The 20,060-nt window shown below is 38.4% G+C and overlaps 1 protein-coding gene across 8 annotated transcripts in view; it reads right to left on the minus strand.

Annotated features, from left to right (window-relative positions):
- The window catches only part of LOC149144919 (uncharacterized), a 44,191-nt gene extending 24,761 nt beyond the window's left edge, over positions 1–19,430 (minus strand). Inside the window, exons 1-3 of one of the 8 annotated variants that reach the window (XM_089447361.1) lie at positions 19,294–19,430; positions 15,410–15,507; positions 14,371–14,479 (exon numbers count right to left, since the gene is read on the minus strand). In XM_089447361.1, the coding sequence (XP_089303487.1) occupies positions 14,371–14,479; positions 15,410–15,481 (181 nt within the window). In that variant the 5' untranslated portion in view covers positions 15,482–15,507; positions 19,294–19,430. Of the gene's footprint in view, positions 1–14,370; positions 14,501–15,409; positions 15,508–19,281 lie in introns of all 8 variants that reach the window. The other 7 variants (XM_089447357.1, XM_089447363.1, XM_089447359.1 and 4 more) reach the window with 7 other exon arrangements.
- Between the last annotated feature and the right edge of the window lie 630 nt (positions 19,431–20,060).

Genomic DNA, 20,060 nt, shown 5'->3' on the forward strand with positions numbered 1-20,060 from the left:
GCTTGCTCACTCGAAATGGGCAATACATAGTGCATGAGGAGGAGGATCCAGGTACTATGTAGTTGAGCACTACAAGGGCTAAAGGATGGCCTCACCATCCACTGAAAGTGCATAGTGTGCAGTGAAGGCAAGGTTGGTCAAGGCATTGCACAGAGGGCAAGCGCAAGTAACAAGAGTGATAAGCTTAGGAACTATAACTACGCAATGCGCAGTGGTTGAGGAGGATCTAGGGATTGCACAGGTTTCCACTGCAATGGCCCAGAGATGACCCTACTATCCACTAAGAATGCACAGTGCACAATACAAGACAAAGTTGATCAAGGGTTGCGCAATGGGTAGGTGTAGGTAGCAAGGTTTGAGGGATTGCCCCCTAACGCTGCTCAATGCGTAAGGAGGATGTCCTCAAGATGGCATAGTATGCAGGTCTAGGACGTAAGGATCTCATCACTAAAGCTTAGGAGTGTGCAATGCGCTCATCACTTGGTGAGAACTCAATGTGCTTACAACTTGCACAAGATGAAAGGATAGGGAAAAGCTCTAATGATTTAACTAAATGTGAGATCAGTGAGACAAGAGAGTAAGAGTAAGAGCATACAACAAGTCCTGAACATGATCACACACACATACACCATCAAACACATGACAAGAAGATGCATAGTACCCAAAATCAACATGTATTCATTGAAATGCTATGTGAGCTTCACTTCTTTCCTTTCTTTTGATGTTCTGTTTGTTTGGACAATCCCTCTTAAGGTGTCCATACTCATTGCATCCATAACATTGAATCTTGGACATATCTGGCTTCTTCTTGGACTTTCCAAACTTCCCTTTCTTCAACTTCTTGGTTCTTGCAATAAAAGCTTGAGATCTTTCATTTGATTTGACATCATCCTTTGCCTTAATGCTTGATTCTTCTAAGATACATTGAGCCCACAACTCATCAAAAGGTGTGGTGTCCTTCTTTGAGTAGATACTTGTTGCAAAACTGTTCCAATCAATTGGCGAAGCATTTCATACACAAATGGTCATTTCAGAGTCGAAAACAGTTTCTCCAAGCCCTTGCAATTGATCCCTTATTTGTGAGATCTTCATGAGATAAGTGGCCATGTCTTCATCCTTTGATTTCCTTATTCTATATAGTTGATTCCTCAAGGATATCTTTTGGCCTGATGTACTTATAGAGTACAACTTTACCAACTTATCATACATAGCCTTGCATGTCTTTAAATCAGCAACAAAGGCAATATGATGATCTTTTATAGATTCAACAATGATTCTTTATGCCCTCACTTCTCCCTTGTACTTTGCTAACTCTTGAGTCTTCTCCTTGTTTAGTACAACCACTTCACCAAGGACATATTCCATTACTTCAATTCCTATGAATGCCAAGTCAATCCTCTTCTTCCATGCAAGGAAGTTTGTTGATCCAACAAGCTTGTTGCTTTCCTTGCATAATGTAGCCATATGATCTGCAGATTGAGACATAGAAAACAATATCAACCAAGAGCTCTCCTTCTTGATGATGTCACCAACTATCTTGATGTTTTCAAGACCTTCAAAGAGACTTCAATGATGCCCTAGAATGATGACTTCTAGGATGCCTTCAACAATGGTGTCTTCAAACAATTTCAGTGAATGGATAATGATCCCAAGATTCCTTGATGCTTCCTCTTCTTCAAGGGCTTATCCTTTCTTCCTTCAATGGGAGCTTGATGATGAAATCCTTGATGTAGTAACTTTCCTTCTAGGTCAATAGGTCTTCTTCTCCTTTCTTAGTGTCCTTTTGTAAATGATTTCCCTTGACAAGCAAAGGCTTCAAGATAATCTTCCAATTTCCTTCTCTTGTTCACCTTAGCTCTGATACCATGTTGGAGAATGTGGTAGGGAAACTATTAATTCATATTCTCCTTAATCTTAATAATTGTCTGTGAACTTTAGTTATCTTCTTGTGTTTCTTTATTAGATCTTATCATCAAACAATTATCAAGAGCAAAAACAATAGAGACAATGGACACAAAAATTAGGGTCCAAGCCAAGGCAAACTCCTCTAAGGGGAAAACCCAAAAAATCTTTTCTCTACTTATAAAATTTGTTTCGAATGAGAAAACCAAGACCCAAAACCCTAGACCAAGTCCTCCTCCAAGCACCAAGTCATCCCTCCCAAATTAGAGAGTGCTTCTTTGTAACTAGTAAAATGTTTGGAAGCACCACTATCAACTAACCAGCTATCAAATGAATCTGCAGACGAAGAACTAGAAAGAGCAGAAACAAAAAAATACTATTGAGCTTCTGCTACATTATTTCTATATCTTGGATTTCATGTTTTCTTAGGATGCCCTTTACTTTGATTTTCAGGAGTCTTTTCTATAATTAGATTTGTTTTTGAATCTAGATGTTCTTCTTCTTTCTTTACAATCACAAGCAAAGCGACCATGTTTTTTACAATTGAAGCTTTTAACTTTTGACATGTCTAGATTCCCTTTATTTGATTTGAAAGCAAATTTCTTTTTATTACCTTCCTTTCTCTTGTCATAGGTTGTAAAAAGAAATAGGTTCTCCTCTTGGATACACTTTCCCAGGAGCTCATCAAATGTGGGAATAGTGTTGATGTTGTTGATGGTGGTGATAAAAGTCTCCCAAATAGGAGAAAGGCCTCCAAGTGCAATCAACACCATTTCTTTGTCGGGTACAACTTCACCAACTGTTGACAGTTGATTCCTGATTTTAGTCATTCTCAGGAAGTATGCTTGAACCATCTCTCCTTTATTCATCTTGATGTCCTTCAGCTGATTCTTCAAGGCAATAATCTGGTTCAAGTTACTAATTGCAAACATGTCAATTAGTTTGTCATACATTTCTTTAGCTTTCTTCAAACCAGAAACATAAGTAATGAGATGATCACTAAGAGAATCAAGGATAATTTTCCTAGCTTTGATTTCACCCTTTTTATGTTTGGATTTGACAGCAGCACTTGAATTCTCTGGTGGATCAGCTATTGTGCCTTCAACATACTCCAAAACTTTGTGTTCTTCAAGAGTGATATCTAGCCTTGCTTTCCATGGACCAAAATTTGAAGCATCATTCAGTTTCTCCTCTACCTTGAAGTAGGACGAAGTCATCTTGATAAAAAAAACTTTGGCAGCAAGTGAGGTCTCTTTAGGTGATCTCTAGTCTCCTTAGACTTGTCTTGACCAAGGCTATGATACCATGTTAAAATCTAAAAGTTTTATGCAATTTGCAGAAACTTGAAACTTCTATGCAAAAAACTGAATGTACTTGCAGAAAATTGAATGTACTTTGCAGAAAACTGAATGGAATTGAATGTACTTAGCAGAAAGTTGAATGTACTTTACAGAAAACTAAATGTATTTTGCAAAAAGTTGAATGTTCTATGTTGTTACAATTACTTAGAATGCAAATTTCTTCTTTACAACTTTTCAGATCAACAATTGTAGATAGAACATAAACTTAAGGATCATATGAAGACAGTCAAGCACAAATATGAGACACTAAGAGTTAGGTCTAATGACCAGGGGAAAACCAAATGATTCTTCTTCTATTATATTCCTTCAATTGTTCGGCAGAGTACAGAAAGAGAGAGAGAGAGAGAGAATGAGAACGAATAAAGTCATCAATGTCCAATCAACTTGCAGTTGAAATGTTCTTGCTATTTGCTTGAAGATCTCATCTTTCTCTTGATCAGATCTTGTCCTTCACACTTGCTCCAACTCTTCCCTTGCTCTTACTCTTCACTTGCTCTCACACTTCTCTTGCACACACTCAACACTAGCTCTCCTTCTTCACAATGAACATGCTACATCAACTCTCACTTGCTCTTGCTTAAATAGATGAGAAAAGAGAGGAGTTACAAAATGAATTCACACCTTGAGTCAATAATAAGATAATCAAATTCCATGAGGGAGGAGTTACTTAAGAAGAAGTGTAACTCATCCCAAGAATAAAGAGAGAGGTAAATATGTCTTGAGGAGTTACAATTCGAATTTAGGGGAGAGAGAGTTACACTTAGACATGAGAGAATATTTGGTGAGAGTTACAAATTAAATTGGATGAGGGAGTTACAAGTGCATTAATGAGGAGTTACACTTTTGCCATACATTGAATTAGTGAGGAAGAGTTAATGTGGAGTTATTATTTTATTTAAAGAGAGAGATTCAATTTGCCAAGTAAGAGATTCTCAATTTAATTACTTATTTCATGAGAGAATTCGATTTTATTAATCCATTAAAGGTGAATGACTTTAGATTATTTTATAAATAATAGTATCATAATAATAATAATAATAGTAAGGATAAAAATATTAATTCTTGACTTGTATAATCATGATTGATTTGATTTTAAAATGGATTCCATATGTTGAGATCATCCTTGATCATTTAGACATGACTTTCTATTTTTGGAAAGTCACTTCCAAATTGAGATGTGACTTACTATTTTTGGAAAGTCATATTAAAATTGTTAGAAATGAAATTTTATTATAGGTGGTTCAAACAAAATTGAAAGATATGATTTCTTCTAGGAGAAATTCATCCCTGAGCTGTCAAATTTTAGCACTCGATTTGTCCATCAAATTCAGGATCATAAGACGAGCTATGAGCTAATTGAGTACCAAGGCAAGAAAATAATTTTGTCCAAAAATTTCCAATGAAAATGGGATCTCTGTCACTTACAATAATCTTTGGGTTTCCATGTAGCTTTTGAATTGTTTCCATAAATGTTCATAAATGCAATAACAACTGTACTAGCTCTGAAAGGATGAGATAGTGCACAAAAATGTGCATACTTAGTAGGTCTATCAACTACCACCATGATGACACTCTTTCCTTCAGACTTGGGTAAACCTATGATAAAATCCATAGAGACCTCCTCCCAACGCTGACTTGGAATGGCTAAAAGTTGTAACAAACTTGGGGCCTTAATTGTCTCGACTTTATTTTGTTGGCAAACTAAACATTCTGCCACAAACTTCTGAATATCAGATTTAATGCAATCCCAAAAAAAATATTTCTTAACCATGTGGTAAGTTTTTAAAAATCCTAAGTGCCCTCCTAAATGAGAGGTGTGCAATTCCAAAAGAATATTTTGTTTGAGTTGGGAGTTTTTACATAGATATAAATGATCTTTGTACCATAATGAATCATTTTTCCAGACCCGGATGCGGGTGATATTATGTGCAGTTAATGCCCATACGAGCGACGCCGGCATTGGGCACCATCGTAAAGCAAGTTAGCGATTTTTGGCAGCGCATTAAGTCCCATTAATGAGGAATTGGGTGTACAGCATGCGGAGTAAATACTTCAGGATGATGAGCATACGATCTATTTCAATTGCCCAGAGCTCGACACTCTCTCTGGCTCATTCTAGCGGAGACATTCCAGGTCGTTTTGGTTCACAGGAGTTAGGTGCAGTACTAAGCATTTGGAAGCCATCAGAGCTCCATCGAAGACCGCAACAGGCCAGCCTCAAGCATCTAATCACGGTTCTTCTGGCTCGCATCTGTTTATCAATCATTGCTGGTATGGCTCGATCTCGAGGAAGTTCCCGGAGGGGCAGAAATTCAGGCACAAGGGGGGGTGTTAGAGGAAGGAGAGGTCCTGTTCCTCGACGCATCTCCCCGCTTGTTTCTGTCTCGCCAGCCTCTCCATCATCCGACCACTCTGGTCCGTCCCTCTCTAGTTCTTTCCACTCCTCCCGTTTCACTTTTAAAAGCAAGCTAAACAAGCCTACTATCTCTGCTATTATCACGGTCATCTTCTCAGAGGAAGAAGATGACCTCCCTGGCTCTGATGAACATTCCATGGACAGGACTCTCTCACAAAATTCTAAGGACTCTCAAGGAGGCAGGGTAGAGGATATCCCCATTCTTCCAGAAGGGCAGCAGGATGAAGGTCATGAAGAGAATGTGCGTCTTCAGCAAAATTCTTCACACGAGGAGGTCATTATTTGTGCACCGGCGCAGTTCTATGGCACTGTTCTGTATCCGGTGATGCCTCCTGGTCACAATATTACGGATGTTGAAGACAATGTGATGATTGAATGGGTCAGCTCTCCGTGCAAAGCCAACAGTGAAGATGCAGAGTTACCACCTCAGGCAGAATCAATCAACGGCGGAGATTGATGGAGCAGATCGGACGGCGGTGGAGGATTTCGGAAGGCTCTTTTTGGCGGAACTTTACGTCCCGAAAAGTCAGAAATGATGACGTCAGTCGGGAGCCACGCGTCAACAGGAAATTTCATTGGGCTTGTTCATACGGAAACCGCTCGCTGGCCGACGGCGGTCCGATAAACCGGTGGTTTTTGTTAACTGGTTTAATGCTGCCGCTGATGTCCACGTCAGGTTTTTTTTTTAGTGTAATTCTCCATCGTCTTCTTGTTTTTGCTTTTTGGTGGTGGTGTCTAGTTCTACAGAGTCCTGGGCTCTCGTTTTTATCTATGTAAACAAACAGTTAAGAGCTGTTGGCAGAAGTTTTCTTGACAGAGGGCTGGCTTTAACCCCCTCAGAGGTTCCAACCTCTTTGTAAATATTTTTCCTCTTTTATTTATACATAATAGAATAGTCTTTACTCAGAAAGAAAAAAAAAAAAAAAATGAATCATTTTTCCAGAAAAATGTATCAAATGTACTGGGATCTTGCTGCAACTTTTGAATGAGTATCCACACCTCTTTGTTAGATAAATGAACAATTTTTGGATGATACAAATGACAAGACCTCCTTGGTATATATAAAAAGTCTAAAGGGTCATAATAAAATTAGGGCCTACACAACATTAATAATGTAAGGGCTCAACAATAACAATAGTGGACTTCTATGGGGCACAACAATAACAATATGGGGGCTACACTAGTATTATAGGGACCTAACATTGATCTAGATGGTTAACTTCAATTTTGGTTTACATATCTGCTTATTCACTAGTTAGATCTCAAATCAATTCACAAACTTTATTTGCTCTTGAGATAAGAAAGTAACACATTTATGTAAGACAATTTTGGACAATTTTGAATGGTGTACTTCACAGGGTTTGGCATTTCGATTCCATAACGAAACAAATTGATGCTATAAATAAGCACATAACCTGGTAATTTTGTTCATTATGAAGCATTTCTTTGCTAGTTTAACTAATATATATTGAAACTAAGAATAGATCCAAGCATATAATTCAGGACTACACAAGATCTGTGGATAAAATGCTCTCGATTTGGTGAGACCTATGGATTGAAAAACATTTCTGAATAGTGATGATTATCTATTAATGATTGAGTTTGGTTTTGGCATACATTTACGCATTCATTATGCAACAGTTCATTGTGTTTGCTTCTAGGTGATAGACTCAAAATTAAACAATGTTGAAATGTTGTCCCATAACCATTCATCACCAGATTTCAACAAATTACCACTCTTCGGAATTGCATGAGTTAAAATTGCTTTAATATCACAAATTTACCCAAAATTCCAACAGACTCAATCAAATTTAAATGTTGTTTAGAGGTTTTAATGCTACGTGTGGTGCTCAGATATCGAATTTGATTGATGAATGATGGAATCATACTCTCCAATCATATCATTCATGTAGTAGGGCTCTATTTCAACCCCATGCTCTCTCACACCTGTGCCTATGGTTTTGGCATACATTTACTCATTCATTATGCAACGTTTTGCTCAGGCGAGTAATTCTACACACGCCTAAATGTTTAGGCGTGTAGAAGCAATGTTGCAAACATTGGCATCAGGATAGAATCGGCAAGGGTACAAAAACCAAAAAACTGTAAAAATCGAGAAAATATTGATAAAAATCGACGAACATCGACAAAATTAAGATACCACCAAACTATCAAAAAAAATTGGCAAACATCAGCTATGCCAAAAAAATCGTGATTTCACGATTTTTTTGCAATAAAATTGAGATGTTTGCAGCACTGTGTAGAAGTCACGAAATGGACCTTTGAACCTTAGTAATTAAAGAAATTTCTTTTATAAGAAAAAAGTGAGTTCTAATCTAATCTAATGCAAAGGTTATTTGCATTAGTAAAGTAAATGAATCTCAGCGATCAATCTCAAGCGAGCCGAGAGCTAATTTCAGCCATCAATCACTTTGGAGATTAGGGTTGTGGATTTGATCATAATTCAAGCTTATAAAATAAGGGATGGGCCAAGGGAGAAGACACAACACACAGGGGCACAAGGCATTGAGAGCAACATCCCAGTGGTTAGGTGGAGAAGGACTTCCACTCAAGTGTGTGTTTGGTCTGAGGAAGGTGATAGGGTGCAACAACGAGATCCAAATCAATGGAGACTAGAGCTTGATCAATTGTATCAGATCCAAATTATCGTATGTATTTTCCTCAGTTTGGGCCATTTTCCCAATAAGGGATCCCAAGTGGGTTCGGATTAATAAATGAAGAGTTGTTGATTGGACATAAATTTGTGTGTATGCATATGTGAGATTGGTTAATTTAATGTGTTTCCACTTAATATTAATTTTTTGTTTATGTTAAGAACCCAATTGTGCTTTGTCAAAGCTGCCTATCAGCATATTTGTAACAACGAATATCCCATTCCCCCTTGGGCGCATTGGAAAATTGCTTGGAAATCAGAGACCCTTCCAAAAATAAAATTCTTCATTTGGGTCCTCCTACAAGGGAAAGTCCTCACTTCAGATAATCTGCAAAAACGTGGTATAATTGGCCCATCCCGCTACCCAAACTGACAAGTAGTTGAAGAAACCATCCAGCACCTTTTCATCGTTTGCCCCTTTGCTACTGCCTGTTGGAAAGAACCTTTTCTAAACACCCAACTCCCCTGGAGCTCCCACAACTCCATTGTTGAAATTTTGCATCTTTCGAAGAGGAACTATCCGTGGCAACAAAAGAAGAAGAACAATATTGCTAGAAGAGTTTGGAATGCTCTTCCCTGCTCTCTTTTGTGGAATATATGGCTGGCACGAAACTGTGTGTTCTTCAAAGACAAAGAAACCAACATCTGGAAATTATGCAGCAAGGCAAGGAGCCTTACATTAGAAGCAATATCTGTCAAAATTCAAAAGAAAATCGACATCGTCGATCTCTGTGTCGAAGAAAGGAATTTCATAGAGTACTTGGTGGATAAACGTAACAGGGGCCAAAGCGGGAGTGACATTAGCAGTTAACGCACAACTCTAATCACAGTTGGAAAATAAGAATGAAAGATAAGGAGTTTTCTATCTGGCTCAGAAACTGTAGCACTCACTATCTTTTCTTTGATGGGGCCTCCAAGTCTAATCCAGGAATGGCAGGGGCTAGCGGAATCATTTGCAATGCCAATGGAGATATCAATTTTGCTTATGAATGGGGATTAGCCCCCCTCTCTAATAACAAGGCTAAAGCTCTCGCACTATACCAAGAGCTCATTCAGCTTCAAAAACTCGGCATAAGCACTGCAACGATCATTGGAGACTCGGCCATCATCATTAGTCTGATGGTATATAATCGGAACGCCACCAATGTGCTCCTACAACAAACAATAAGTCGTTGTCAAGCACTTACCCAGAAAATGAAAGAAGTCCGTTTTTTCCATGTACTTCGCTCCCTCAACAAGGAGGCTGACACTCATGCAAACAGAGCTTGCTCCAAACCCATAGGCAATCTCCGATGTGACGCCATCAAATCTCAAAGTTACCTGCCATGACCAGATGCGAATCAATCTTTAGATCGGCCGCAGAGGTATCTAGTAACATCGGGTACCTCCCCATTGTCACTTGCAATATCTTTTGGCTGAATTTGATTCTTGCTGCAGCAGAAATCTTCTTTAAATCTCATAATGATGATAAGAATGCCACAATATCACTGAATTCAATCCGAAAATCTCACTTCAGTTCCTTCCCCAAGGAACTCTGACTCCTCCATACCTTACCCATGACTTATCACTCAAATTCCCCGTGACTCCCTCTTCGCTCCACCTTATTCCCCTGTCTGAGCTCTCCTTCTTATTTGCATTCCCCTTCGTCCAAAATCACACCTCTCTCTCCCCCTTGTTGCGCTCAATCTACCCTCTGTTTGCCTCTGGCCGATCTCACGCTGCCTTGAGCGTTTGATCTACCCCCTGCTCTTTGGAACATCGCTTTAACAACCACCTGCATTTGTTGCGCACTGGTAATTCAGTTCGGCCAAACTCAATGGCGAGAAGCGAAGAATGTTTGCACTGTGTTGATCTCCAGGCAGAACTGGAGCAAATTCGAGCTCACTAGAAGATCTTGGACACCAAAATCGAAACCCATGCTCAGATCACCAAGGAGAAACATGAGGCCGACCTCAACCTCTTTCTTCATAGAGTTTCTTCTCTTCAGGAGTAGTTCAATGACCTCTCAAATGCCCAAGAGTCCATTGACATCCTGAAGTACATCATGGAAAAAAGTAACGCTCCTAGCACCAGCTCAACAAATTTAAGGAATGCAGGCACTAATGGCAATCCTGAAGAATTTGCGACCCGCCAAATCAATCATATAAACATCGATTAAGCATGACTTGCAAATTTTGCCTTCTTTTGTTTCAGTTTGTTAGAATCTATATTAGTTCGAGCTTTCAAAAAGTTAAGAGTGACGGAAGCAAAGGGGAATTTTCCTGTTATATTTCCTTACTTTGCTTCTCAGGCACACCGCCTTGTAAAAGTGGAGCTTAGCCTCTCCAATCTTTTTTGAATACAAATAGCAACCGATTATGTAAAAAAAAAAAAGAACCCAATTGTGCTTTTAGTCAATAGATTTGTGATAAATCTTTTAGGAATTAATTTCCATATTGTTGGGTTTAGAGATTAACACTGACCATAGGGTTTGCCCCATAGATTAAAAAAACTCCTTTTCCTTTAGTTTGAAGAGTGCGGCAAGGCCACTGAGGTGATAGTGGGTGGCTTGCTTTGTAATTTCCCCTAGGCTCTCCAGCTAGGGTTAGGATTTTTCCTCTTAGGAGAAAGTTTGAGTGGTAACACTAACTACTACAAAATCTTTAGGAGAAATCCCAATGAATAAAAAAATACATAGTGAGTGCCAAAAAAACAAACACTCGAAAGGCCAAAAGAATAAAATGGGTAAGACGGACCGAAGAGAATCAAGGATGGATCCCTAAACCTATAGTGTTATCACGGTCCACTTTCCTAAAATCCAAGGTCGAGAAGCAATAAGTGATGAGATTTTTGTCATCCATTTGTTTTGTCTCAAAGTCCACACTACCTGACCTTGTATTTTGTATTTGTTCATGATGCCTTCTGTGACTAGAGATATCTACAAGTGGGAAATAGGAGTTGATGAACCTAGAATTACCAGTGCTAGAAGATCCTTCTTTTAGGGTTTTCCCTAGAGGTGAAGAACTTCACAAAGGAGCATGGTGATACATCTTTGATCCTGATATTGTCAGAAATCCTTAATGTGATGTTGCACCTCTGAACCAAGGTTACATATATCACCAATCAATATCACAATATATCATGCAATTTTCACCAAGCCAATGTTATCAGCACAATTACTTATCCTTGGAAAGTTGGCTTAATAGTCAACATTAATTGATGTACTTTTCCTAAGTTAAACTTAGAAAAAATAATATTAAATCACTTACTCCTCTCAAGCAAGCACCTAAAGAGGCAATCTAACATCTTATGTATGCCAGACGTCGAGCCTATGCAGAAGCACCTATGCGAACTAATAACATCAACATTTTTGGAGTCCCAAGGCAATCTATCCCACATGCTCTTGAACAACTCTCTTTATGACTTTGGTGTGTAGCCATTAAGATAATAAAATAGGCAGAAAATCAAACATATACATGTGTATTTGGATGCATCCAACACTAAATTGGGCCTTTACACTTGAGCTCTCATTTTATAAAATTGGGATGTTATCAGCCAAATACATAGTAATATTATATACATAATGACATTGTGGCATGTCCCCATAGTATATTTTGTTTACAAGAATAAAACTAGAAAAGATTCACCTGAAAATTATTTGCCACTAGACTACTGATTTGATATAAAAATCACACCTAGGGGTGCCAGGGTGTGGAAGGGGATCATCCTTGATCTCAAAGTGAAACAAGAATTGGATTATAAATGGGGTCTTAGGACAGCCAAAAACAACCAAGAAAAGGCTTATGCTCTCCTTTAAGGACTAACATCTATAGACGCATCCAATATGATGACTTTACTGACTATATATAAAAATCACACCTACGGGTGCTAGGATGTGGAAGGGGATCGTCCTTGATCTCAAAGGCAAACAAGAATTGAATTATGAATGGGGTCTCAAGACATCCACAAACAACCAAGAAAAGGCTTATGCTCTCCTTTAGGGACTAACATCTATAAACACATCCAACTTGATGACTTTAATATCTAGCGGGGACTCATCCATAATTGTCAATCTAATGAACAATTTGGAAACCCCGTCAAATAGCAAGCTGGCTAGTCTCATAGCTAGAATCAGAAAGGAGGTTCTACAATTTGAGGATATCAAGTTTTTCATGTTCTGAGGCCTAAATTGACAAACGGATAACCTCGCCAACAAGACCTCAAGACTGAATGAATGACTTCTAAGAAATAGAGGGGAAATTTTCTTCAAAGCTATCCCCTAGAATCACGATCTATATCAATATTTGGATGTTTTCATGTTCCAAGCAATTTAGCACACAGATGTCATTCCACCAAAGCAGACATATACTATATAAACAGAGGCAGGATGTAATGTGCATCATCCTCACGAGTCACAACATCCCCACACATACCACTCTGAATTCAACGCTGGCATTTTGAAACATCAAGAGTCTTAATGCAGGTGAAATGTGGAATGGAATTATGGATTACAAGAAAGGCATTGAAGCAAAAGGCCATCCAGGAACTTTGGTGGCCATCGTCTCTAGTTCAACAAGATTTTTGGGCAAGCCTTTTCAATAGAGCTCTGTTGGTTTATTCAGCTGACGGTCAAATTATTTCAGGGCAGAACCTAGTGGTTCCAGACTCAGCTTGGTACTTTGTGTTGGATCTAGTCTAGAGCTCTGTGTCCCCTAGTTCTGGGGTCTTTTTCATGTTTAATAGCACTGGTAGCAGGGGGGTTTGAGTATCTCACCCTTTTGATTTTGAATTAGTCTTTTTTTGTGTACTGTTTTGAATTTTCAATTTCAGGCTATGAATGAGTATGTTGGGCAATACTGGCTATCTTCAGTGTGGACCTCGGATTGGTAGTTAGAGAATACTCTGAGTTTCTCTCTTCCTCGAACCTGGAAAGGATTGGTTGGATTCCATATGTTGACAACTCTAGGGTATATTTTGGGGTGCTCTATTATTGCTCCCTCCTGAATTTTGCTGTGTATACTCTAATTGGGCATTTTCAGAAGTCTTGGGTTATAGAATACCCCGAGAGCCAAGGCAACCATCACAAGGAAATTCAGGAAATGCATAAAATTTTGCACAGGCATGAAGACTTCATCAATAGTATCAAGATGTCCATATTCTCGATAACAACTACAGTCCATGAAAATGAACACCAATGCATTTCTCAAAATGCAGTAGTCATGGACACCCTCCTGCAACAAAAAAAGTAAATTCTGGTCTTGTAAGCAGAATGTTCAATGTTGAGGAATATGGTCTGTAATCTTAATAAGGGCTCTCAATCTACTACTTCTAATTTTAGAATGTCAGTGAAATTTGTCCCTGACCAACCCAAGAAAGAGGAAACAGTCCATCAAATGCTTGAGGACATGGACTTGGACAATCAGGATTCACAGCCTACTAATATTGGTCAAGATGAGGTATGCAGCAAGCGAGTCTTTTATTAGTATCACGTTTTTTTTATGTTCTTAAAAACAGTTCTGATTTCTAGGTGTTTTTTTTAAGAGTTTATACTAGTAACTCTTGAAATCCTCTTCAAAGGATGATATAGGCTTTTCCGTACCAGGAGCATACTGCTTGTTGATTATGCTTGTTTTTGTTTTAAGGGACTATCTTTTTTGAATTAATATGGTGACCAGCTCAGCTGCAGCCTAGTTCTAATACAAAATATTAACCATTTCTGTTAAAAGAAAAAGATTTGAAAATAGCAAAAATTTCCATTTTATAATGAAAATAAAAGCCAGTACTATTAAAAAAAAAATCAATAATAGCATGCACATAAAACTAATAGTCTAGAATCCAACTTATCGATAGGCAATCCTAACAAATACTATACGGATACATTGTCGTAATTGTCATATAAAGTTATAAACACTTCTATAGTCTATTCCTATAATTCAAGTATGTTAAAAAGCTTACTATTTTTGCTTGCAAACATGGGCATAAAAAATTAAGACACAAGGTCAATTCACATCATATATTTTCAATGAAATATGTCTAACCTGGGAAAATTTGATGATTGAACCCATATAAAATTGCAAGAGGTGATAACCACATCAGAAACGATGTAAAAAAGAACTTGCTCAAGACATTGGATGGCGTGGCTTGTACCTGCAAGATTGAAAAAGGATCCTGGAGTTTCGGATATTAATCACACAAGTGAAATATAGAAAAATTCTGTCCTTGACAACATTGTGAAGAAAATAAGCTGAAAATGTGTCATTAAATCCTAGGCAGGCCACAGGTGGCATTAAATAGAAATTTTGAAAAAAGGAAAAGCAGGCTATCCTATACTCTCTGCAATTCAGCATACATCACATCATACATGTATCTATCTGTATGGTTCCGGATTCCAGATGATGCACTACAGGTCCAATGTCCATGCAAAGACAAATCACAGCCATGCATAATGCATCTATTCTTGCTAAAAAAGCTACAAAACCTCTTGTACTTCCACTATTATAGACAAATTGCCATTCCTCCAGCTCATTCATAATGTGTTCAGATTTTTGCATTATTTTTCCAAAGTTCTGGAAAAGTACTGTTTTCCAAGATTATTTTAATTTTTACAGCAATTACTGTATAAGTTTCCGACAAGTGTCAGAGAACTTTTGTCCAGCATTTATCCGATTCCAGCATTTGGTCCTTTTCCAACCAATGCCAGAAAAGTGAATGTCAGTTGCAAAACAAATCATCCAGGCAAAAAACAGAACCACCACTGCATATGAAAAGCCTGCAATATTATTTTTCACAGAAAATAAAGAAGACCCACTGCGTATAACAACCTGCAATGTTGTCTTTTGGAGAAAAAATAGAAGAACCACTGCATTTATCCTTCAGAGAAAATGTAGAAAACCAGTGGATTTATTTTTTAAAGAAAATACAGAAGAAGCACTTCATACAACAGCCTGCGATAGCTTTTCAGAGCAAATATAGAAGAACCACTGCATATAACAGCCTTCGATATTGTTTTTTGGAGCAAATATTGCATTATAGCATATACATGGGCAATAGCATTATTTTTTTTCTTTTTCTTCTCACCTGAGTATTCTCACTTTGATTTGGAACACTATCACTTTGATTTGTTTCATCTTGAACCGTTCTTGAATCCATTATTGCCTATAAATGATACCTGCAGGCTGCAACAAAAATCCCATAAGAAAACAGATTCTTTATGTAAATTAATTAAAAAATGCAACAGCTGGAAGCTCCAGACAATGCATGGCCTTTTTGCTTGCTTTTTGTTTTTGCAGATAAGAAGACAAAAAAAAGTCCAAATCAGAAAAAACGTGTTTTTGTTTTATTGCAATTTCTAGAATCCACCTGAAAAATACTATTTCCAAACAATCACCGGATTTAGAATAAAATCAAACGCCACTTGCCAACCATTACTATAAAGAAAAATCTGACAATGGCCAGAAAGCGATTTACCATGTGAACAAAGCATCATAGAGAAAGAAAGAAAACATCTCACACTTAAAAAATGGGCAATTTGTAAATTCTAGCCCATGGCAGTGTGGCCTGGTGGCAAGCATATAGGTAACCGGGCTTGTATAAATGTGAAGATCCAGGTTCAAACCATAATATTCAAAACCATAGTATTAAAAACGGCCGGTCTGAACCAAAAATCAGTCAAACCGGCTGGTTTATTGGCTAAACCCACAGGACCGCTCAAAAAACCCGGTCAGACACCCTCCTTACCCAATTTTTTAGACAAACCGGGCCTAAACCGGCTGGTTTATGACGGAACTGGCCGGTTTATGACAGAACCGGCCGCCGATTCATGACAGAACCGGCCGCCGGTTCAGAACCGGCCGCCGGTTCATTGCCAAGCCAGCCGCAAACCCACCGGACACACTCTTGGAGGCTTGTGAGGTGGTTTTGGAGGGAAACTAAAGCTTTTTTTCGCTTCAAAAACAGCCCCAAAAAGCCAATAAAAGGAGGTCTCCCCTCTCATTTGCCTCACACATCTCATTTGGAGTTTTTGTGAGTTTCATTGGGAGCTAGTGGTCATCTTGGAGTTGGACTTGAGCTATTTTGGAGATAGTTTGGAGCTGTTAGTGGAATTGGCATCTTCAAGAGGAGGCTAAAGAAGCTAGTTTGCATTTCCAAGTAAGGATTTTCACTTGAAAAAAAACAATATTTCACTGTTGTCCATGTATTTAATTTTTTTATGTGTTCTATGCTACATTGCTATCAAATTTCTAGTTCTATGCTATCAAATTTTGTAGGCTAAATATGCCCCATTTTTTTCCCAAATTTATCTTAGGTTTTCCATTCTTCTTAGCTGCAAATTTTTTTAGTTGCCAGATTTATTTGCAAATTTCATATATATTTCTAGCCACCATGCCTCCAAAAGCCAAGGACACTGCGTGGGCTCATTGTGATGTGATTGTTGGAAAAATGATATGCAAATTTTGCAATAAATCTATTGGAGGTGGGGGTATTCTTAGGTTGAAACAACACTTTGCTGGGATAAGAGGTCGAGTAAAGTTATGTGATGCACCAAGGAAGTGATAGGCCCTACTAGGGCAGAATACCTCACCAAGTTTGAGAAGTTTGAGGAGAATAAGGCTAGGGAGAAGGCTATCCGAGAAGAAATTGCAAGGAAGAAGGAAATTCTACAAGCCATGAAAGAGGGTGGGTATGATGATTTTGAGATTCAAGACTCCTATTCTATCTCTTCCACCAATGACCCCTTTCACTATGTTCCTCTTGCTCTTGGGCCTTATCATCAAGGCCAACAATCTAAAGGAACAAAGAGGATGACCATCCAGAGTTATTTCTCAACCTTTGCCACCACTACCTCTGCTAATCCCACTTCCTCTCAACCAAATCTAAGTCAACGTCAACCCACTTTGGATGACCACTGGAAAAAGCAATGCAAAGAATCTTCTTTTCAATACATTGCTAGATGGTGGTATGATGCAGATATCCCATCTAATGTTGCCCGCTTACCTTATTACCAAGCTATGTAGGACTCTGTTATAGTTGCAAGAAAGGGCTTCAAAGGCCCTACTGTGCATGAATTGAGGGGAGCTCTTTTGCAAAAATATATTTCTTCTATTGATGAGTATTTGGTTGAGTATATAGAGTCATGGCTCAAAACAGGTTGTTCCATCCTGTCAAATGGATGGACTGATGGAAAGAACTGCACTATCATTAATTTCCTTGTTTCTTGCCGTCAAGGAACCATGTTTTTGAAATTATTTGATGCATCTGATAAGGTGAAGGATGCAAACCTTCTATGTAAGTTTTTGGATGACATTATTCAACAAGTGGGGGAGCAGAATGTTGTGCAGGTCATCACAGATAATTCCTCAAACTATGTTCTTGCTGGAAAGATGCTAGAGTCAAAATATAAGACCATATTTTGGACTCCATGTGCACATTGCATAGACCTCATGCTTGAGGACATAGGCAAAGTGGAGTGGTAAAAAACAATGTAGAGCATGCCAAGTGCATTACAAAATACATCTACAACCACTTATGGGTATTGAGCCTAATACATCTACATTCCAAGATGACTACTCCAGCAAAAACTCAAAACTCTCCAAGCTCTCAATGAAACTCACAAAAACTCCAAATGAGATGTGTGAGGCAAATGAGAGGGGAGAACTCCTTTTATTGGCTTGGAGGGGTTGTTTTTGGAGAGAAACAACCCTTAGTTTCCCTCCAAACCACTTCACAAGCCTCCAAGGATGCGTCAGGTGGGTCCGCGACTGGCGTGGCAATGAACCGGTCGGTTTATGACGGAACCAGCCGGTTTATGGGAAACCAGCCGGTTCTGTCATAAACCGGTCGGTTTAGGCCTGGTTTGTCTAAAAACAGTGCAGGAGGGCATTTGGCTGGGTTTTTTTAGCAGTCCGGTGGGTTTAGCCAATGAACCGGCCAGCTTGACCGTTTTCCGCTTTAGACCGGCCAGTTTTTAATACTATAGTTCAAACTCCTTGGATGGGTGTAGATGAGGCCAGCTGCAATTCCTAGATGGTTTTGTTGGCATAGAAAATGCCCCTCATAGCATGGCAGCTTAGCTTAGGAAGAGTTAGTATTAACTATAAACAGTAGGAAGGAAGCACTGTAAGTTAGTATTTACTATTAACTATAAACAGCAGTTCCTCAAAATTTAAAAATTATTTTAAAAATAGTAAATTATTTTGTCCATTACTAATGGAAGAGATCATTATACTGAGAACAATATTTCCTCAAAAATTAAAAATTGTTTAGAAAAACAGTAAATTATTTCGTGCAATAAAGATATCAATATGTCTTACGGGTTGTTCCTTTACATCAAAGATCTCAAATCTTCTTTGAGGCGGTACACCTGTATACTTGGTAGATAAGTCAAGATACCAGGCAAAAGGAATTATCTATCATCACAGGATCCAATTCATGGGTTTCAAATTTACCTATTACCATTCAGGGTTTAGTTTTTCAAAACCCACTAAGGTATTTTAGTGCACGCATAGAAAATAGATTCAACGAATTATAACCTAAATTGAATGGAATGGCCATCTTCCAACGCTAACAGTTCAGCAAACAACTTTGAGCATTAAGATAATATAACCAAAGAATTATTAACAAAATAAATACAGAAAGCTTCTTTAAGAAATAGGGCGGAGACTTCCAGCATGCAGATTATGATGGATGGTACATTTCCTTTTGAAACAGGGTTAACCCCTGGATTATGTTTTTATCATGCTCTGTGACATGGTCTAGTCTGTTCAAACAAGTATGCATACATCGGACCTTCGAACGGAAATAAAGGGCCCATAGATCATTTCAGTTTTGTATGTATATCCCTGTAAAGGGAATATAAATATATTTTTTTTTATCTATCCAAAAAATGTCCAGACTTGAACGCACTGGGGTTTTGTTCAACTTGGAAACGCTACCAAAACACTGCCAGAGACCTATTTATGCACCTGGGGATGATTCTTTTCCGCTTATAAAACCACCCGATTTTGGGCGGCAGGGCATCGAAACTCCAGGTGTGTGTCAAAACTCTTCGATCAAAACTTCTGAATCGAAACTCCAGGTGTGTGTCAAAACTCTTCGATCAAAACTTCTGAGACGCTGAAGGAAAACCGTGTTAAAATTGCTTATCATCAAACCTCAAACCTGAACAGTAGTAAACCTCCGTCGACGTCCACTTCACCACGGCCCAATTAACGAGATGAATCTGCCCAAGGCTCAACTACAAATAGATGGAGTCGTATATAATCATGTGGGAATCTTTTGGAAAAAAAAAAAAAAAAAATTGAGGCAAGGTTAAAAATAACGGTTAGGAATTTATAAAAATATAACAAATAATAATTATGGGTTAGAAATTTAGATTTCGGTTAAAAATGGTGTAGATTATTAAGTTCGACTATGTGGTTATGTTTCAGAATAGTGGTTTGCTGGTTGATTGTGGTTAAGCTTGTTCTCTAGATTTCAAGAGTAGTGGATCAGTGGTTCTTTCGCACTCTCGATTCTTAGTCGGCAAACGTTCGGTGCAAGTATGTTTTTTTGTTAGTTCTTATCTTACCTTCTCCGACTTGTTTATCTATCTCTGTTCGAACATTGACATGGTTGTTTCTAAATTGAGGAATTGGGAAAGTTATGAGGATCCCTGGGTCATTTTTGGAGCAAGCTTTGTCAATTGTGAACCTAGCCTCGTGTTTCTTGACAGCCTCTTTGTGCTCTATGG

The sequence above is a fragment of the Pinus tabuliformis genome, chromosome X (genome assembly GCF_031772625.1).
Source record: "Pinus tabuliformis cultivar Carrire ecotype Pingquan chromosome X, CPIR1, whole genome shotgun sequence".
NCBI lineage: Eukaryota > Viridiplantae > Streptophyta > Pinopsida > Pinales > Pinaceae > Pinus > Pinus tabuliformis.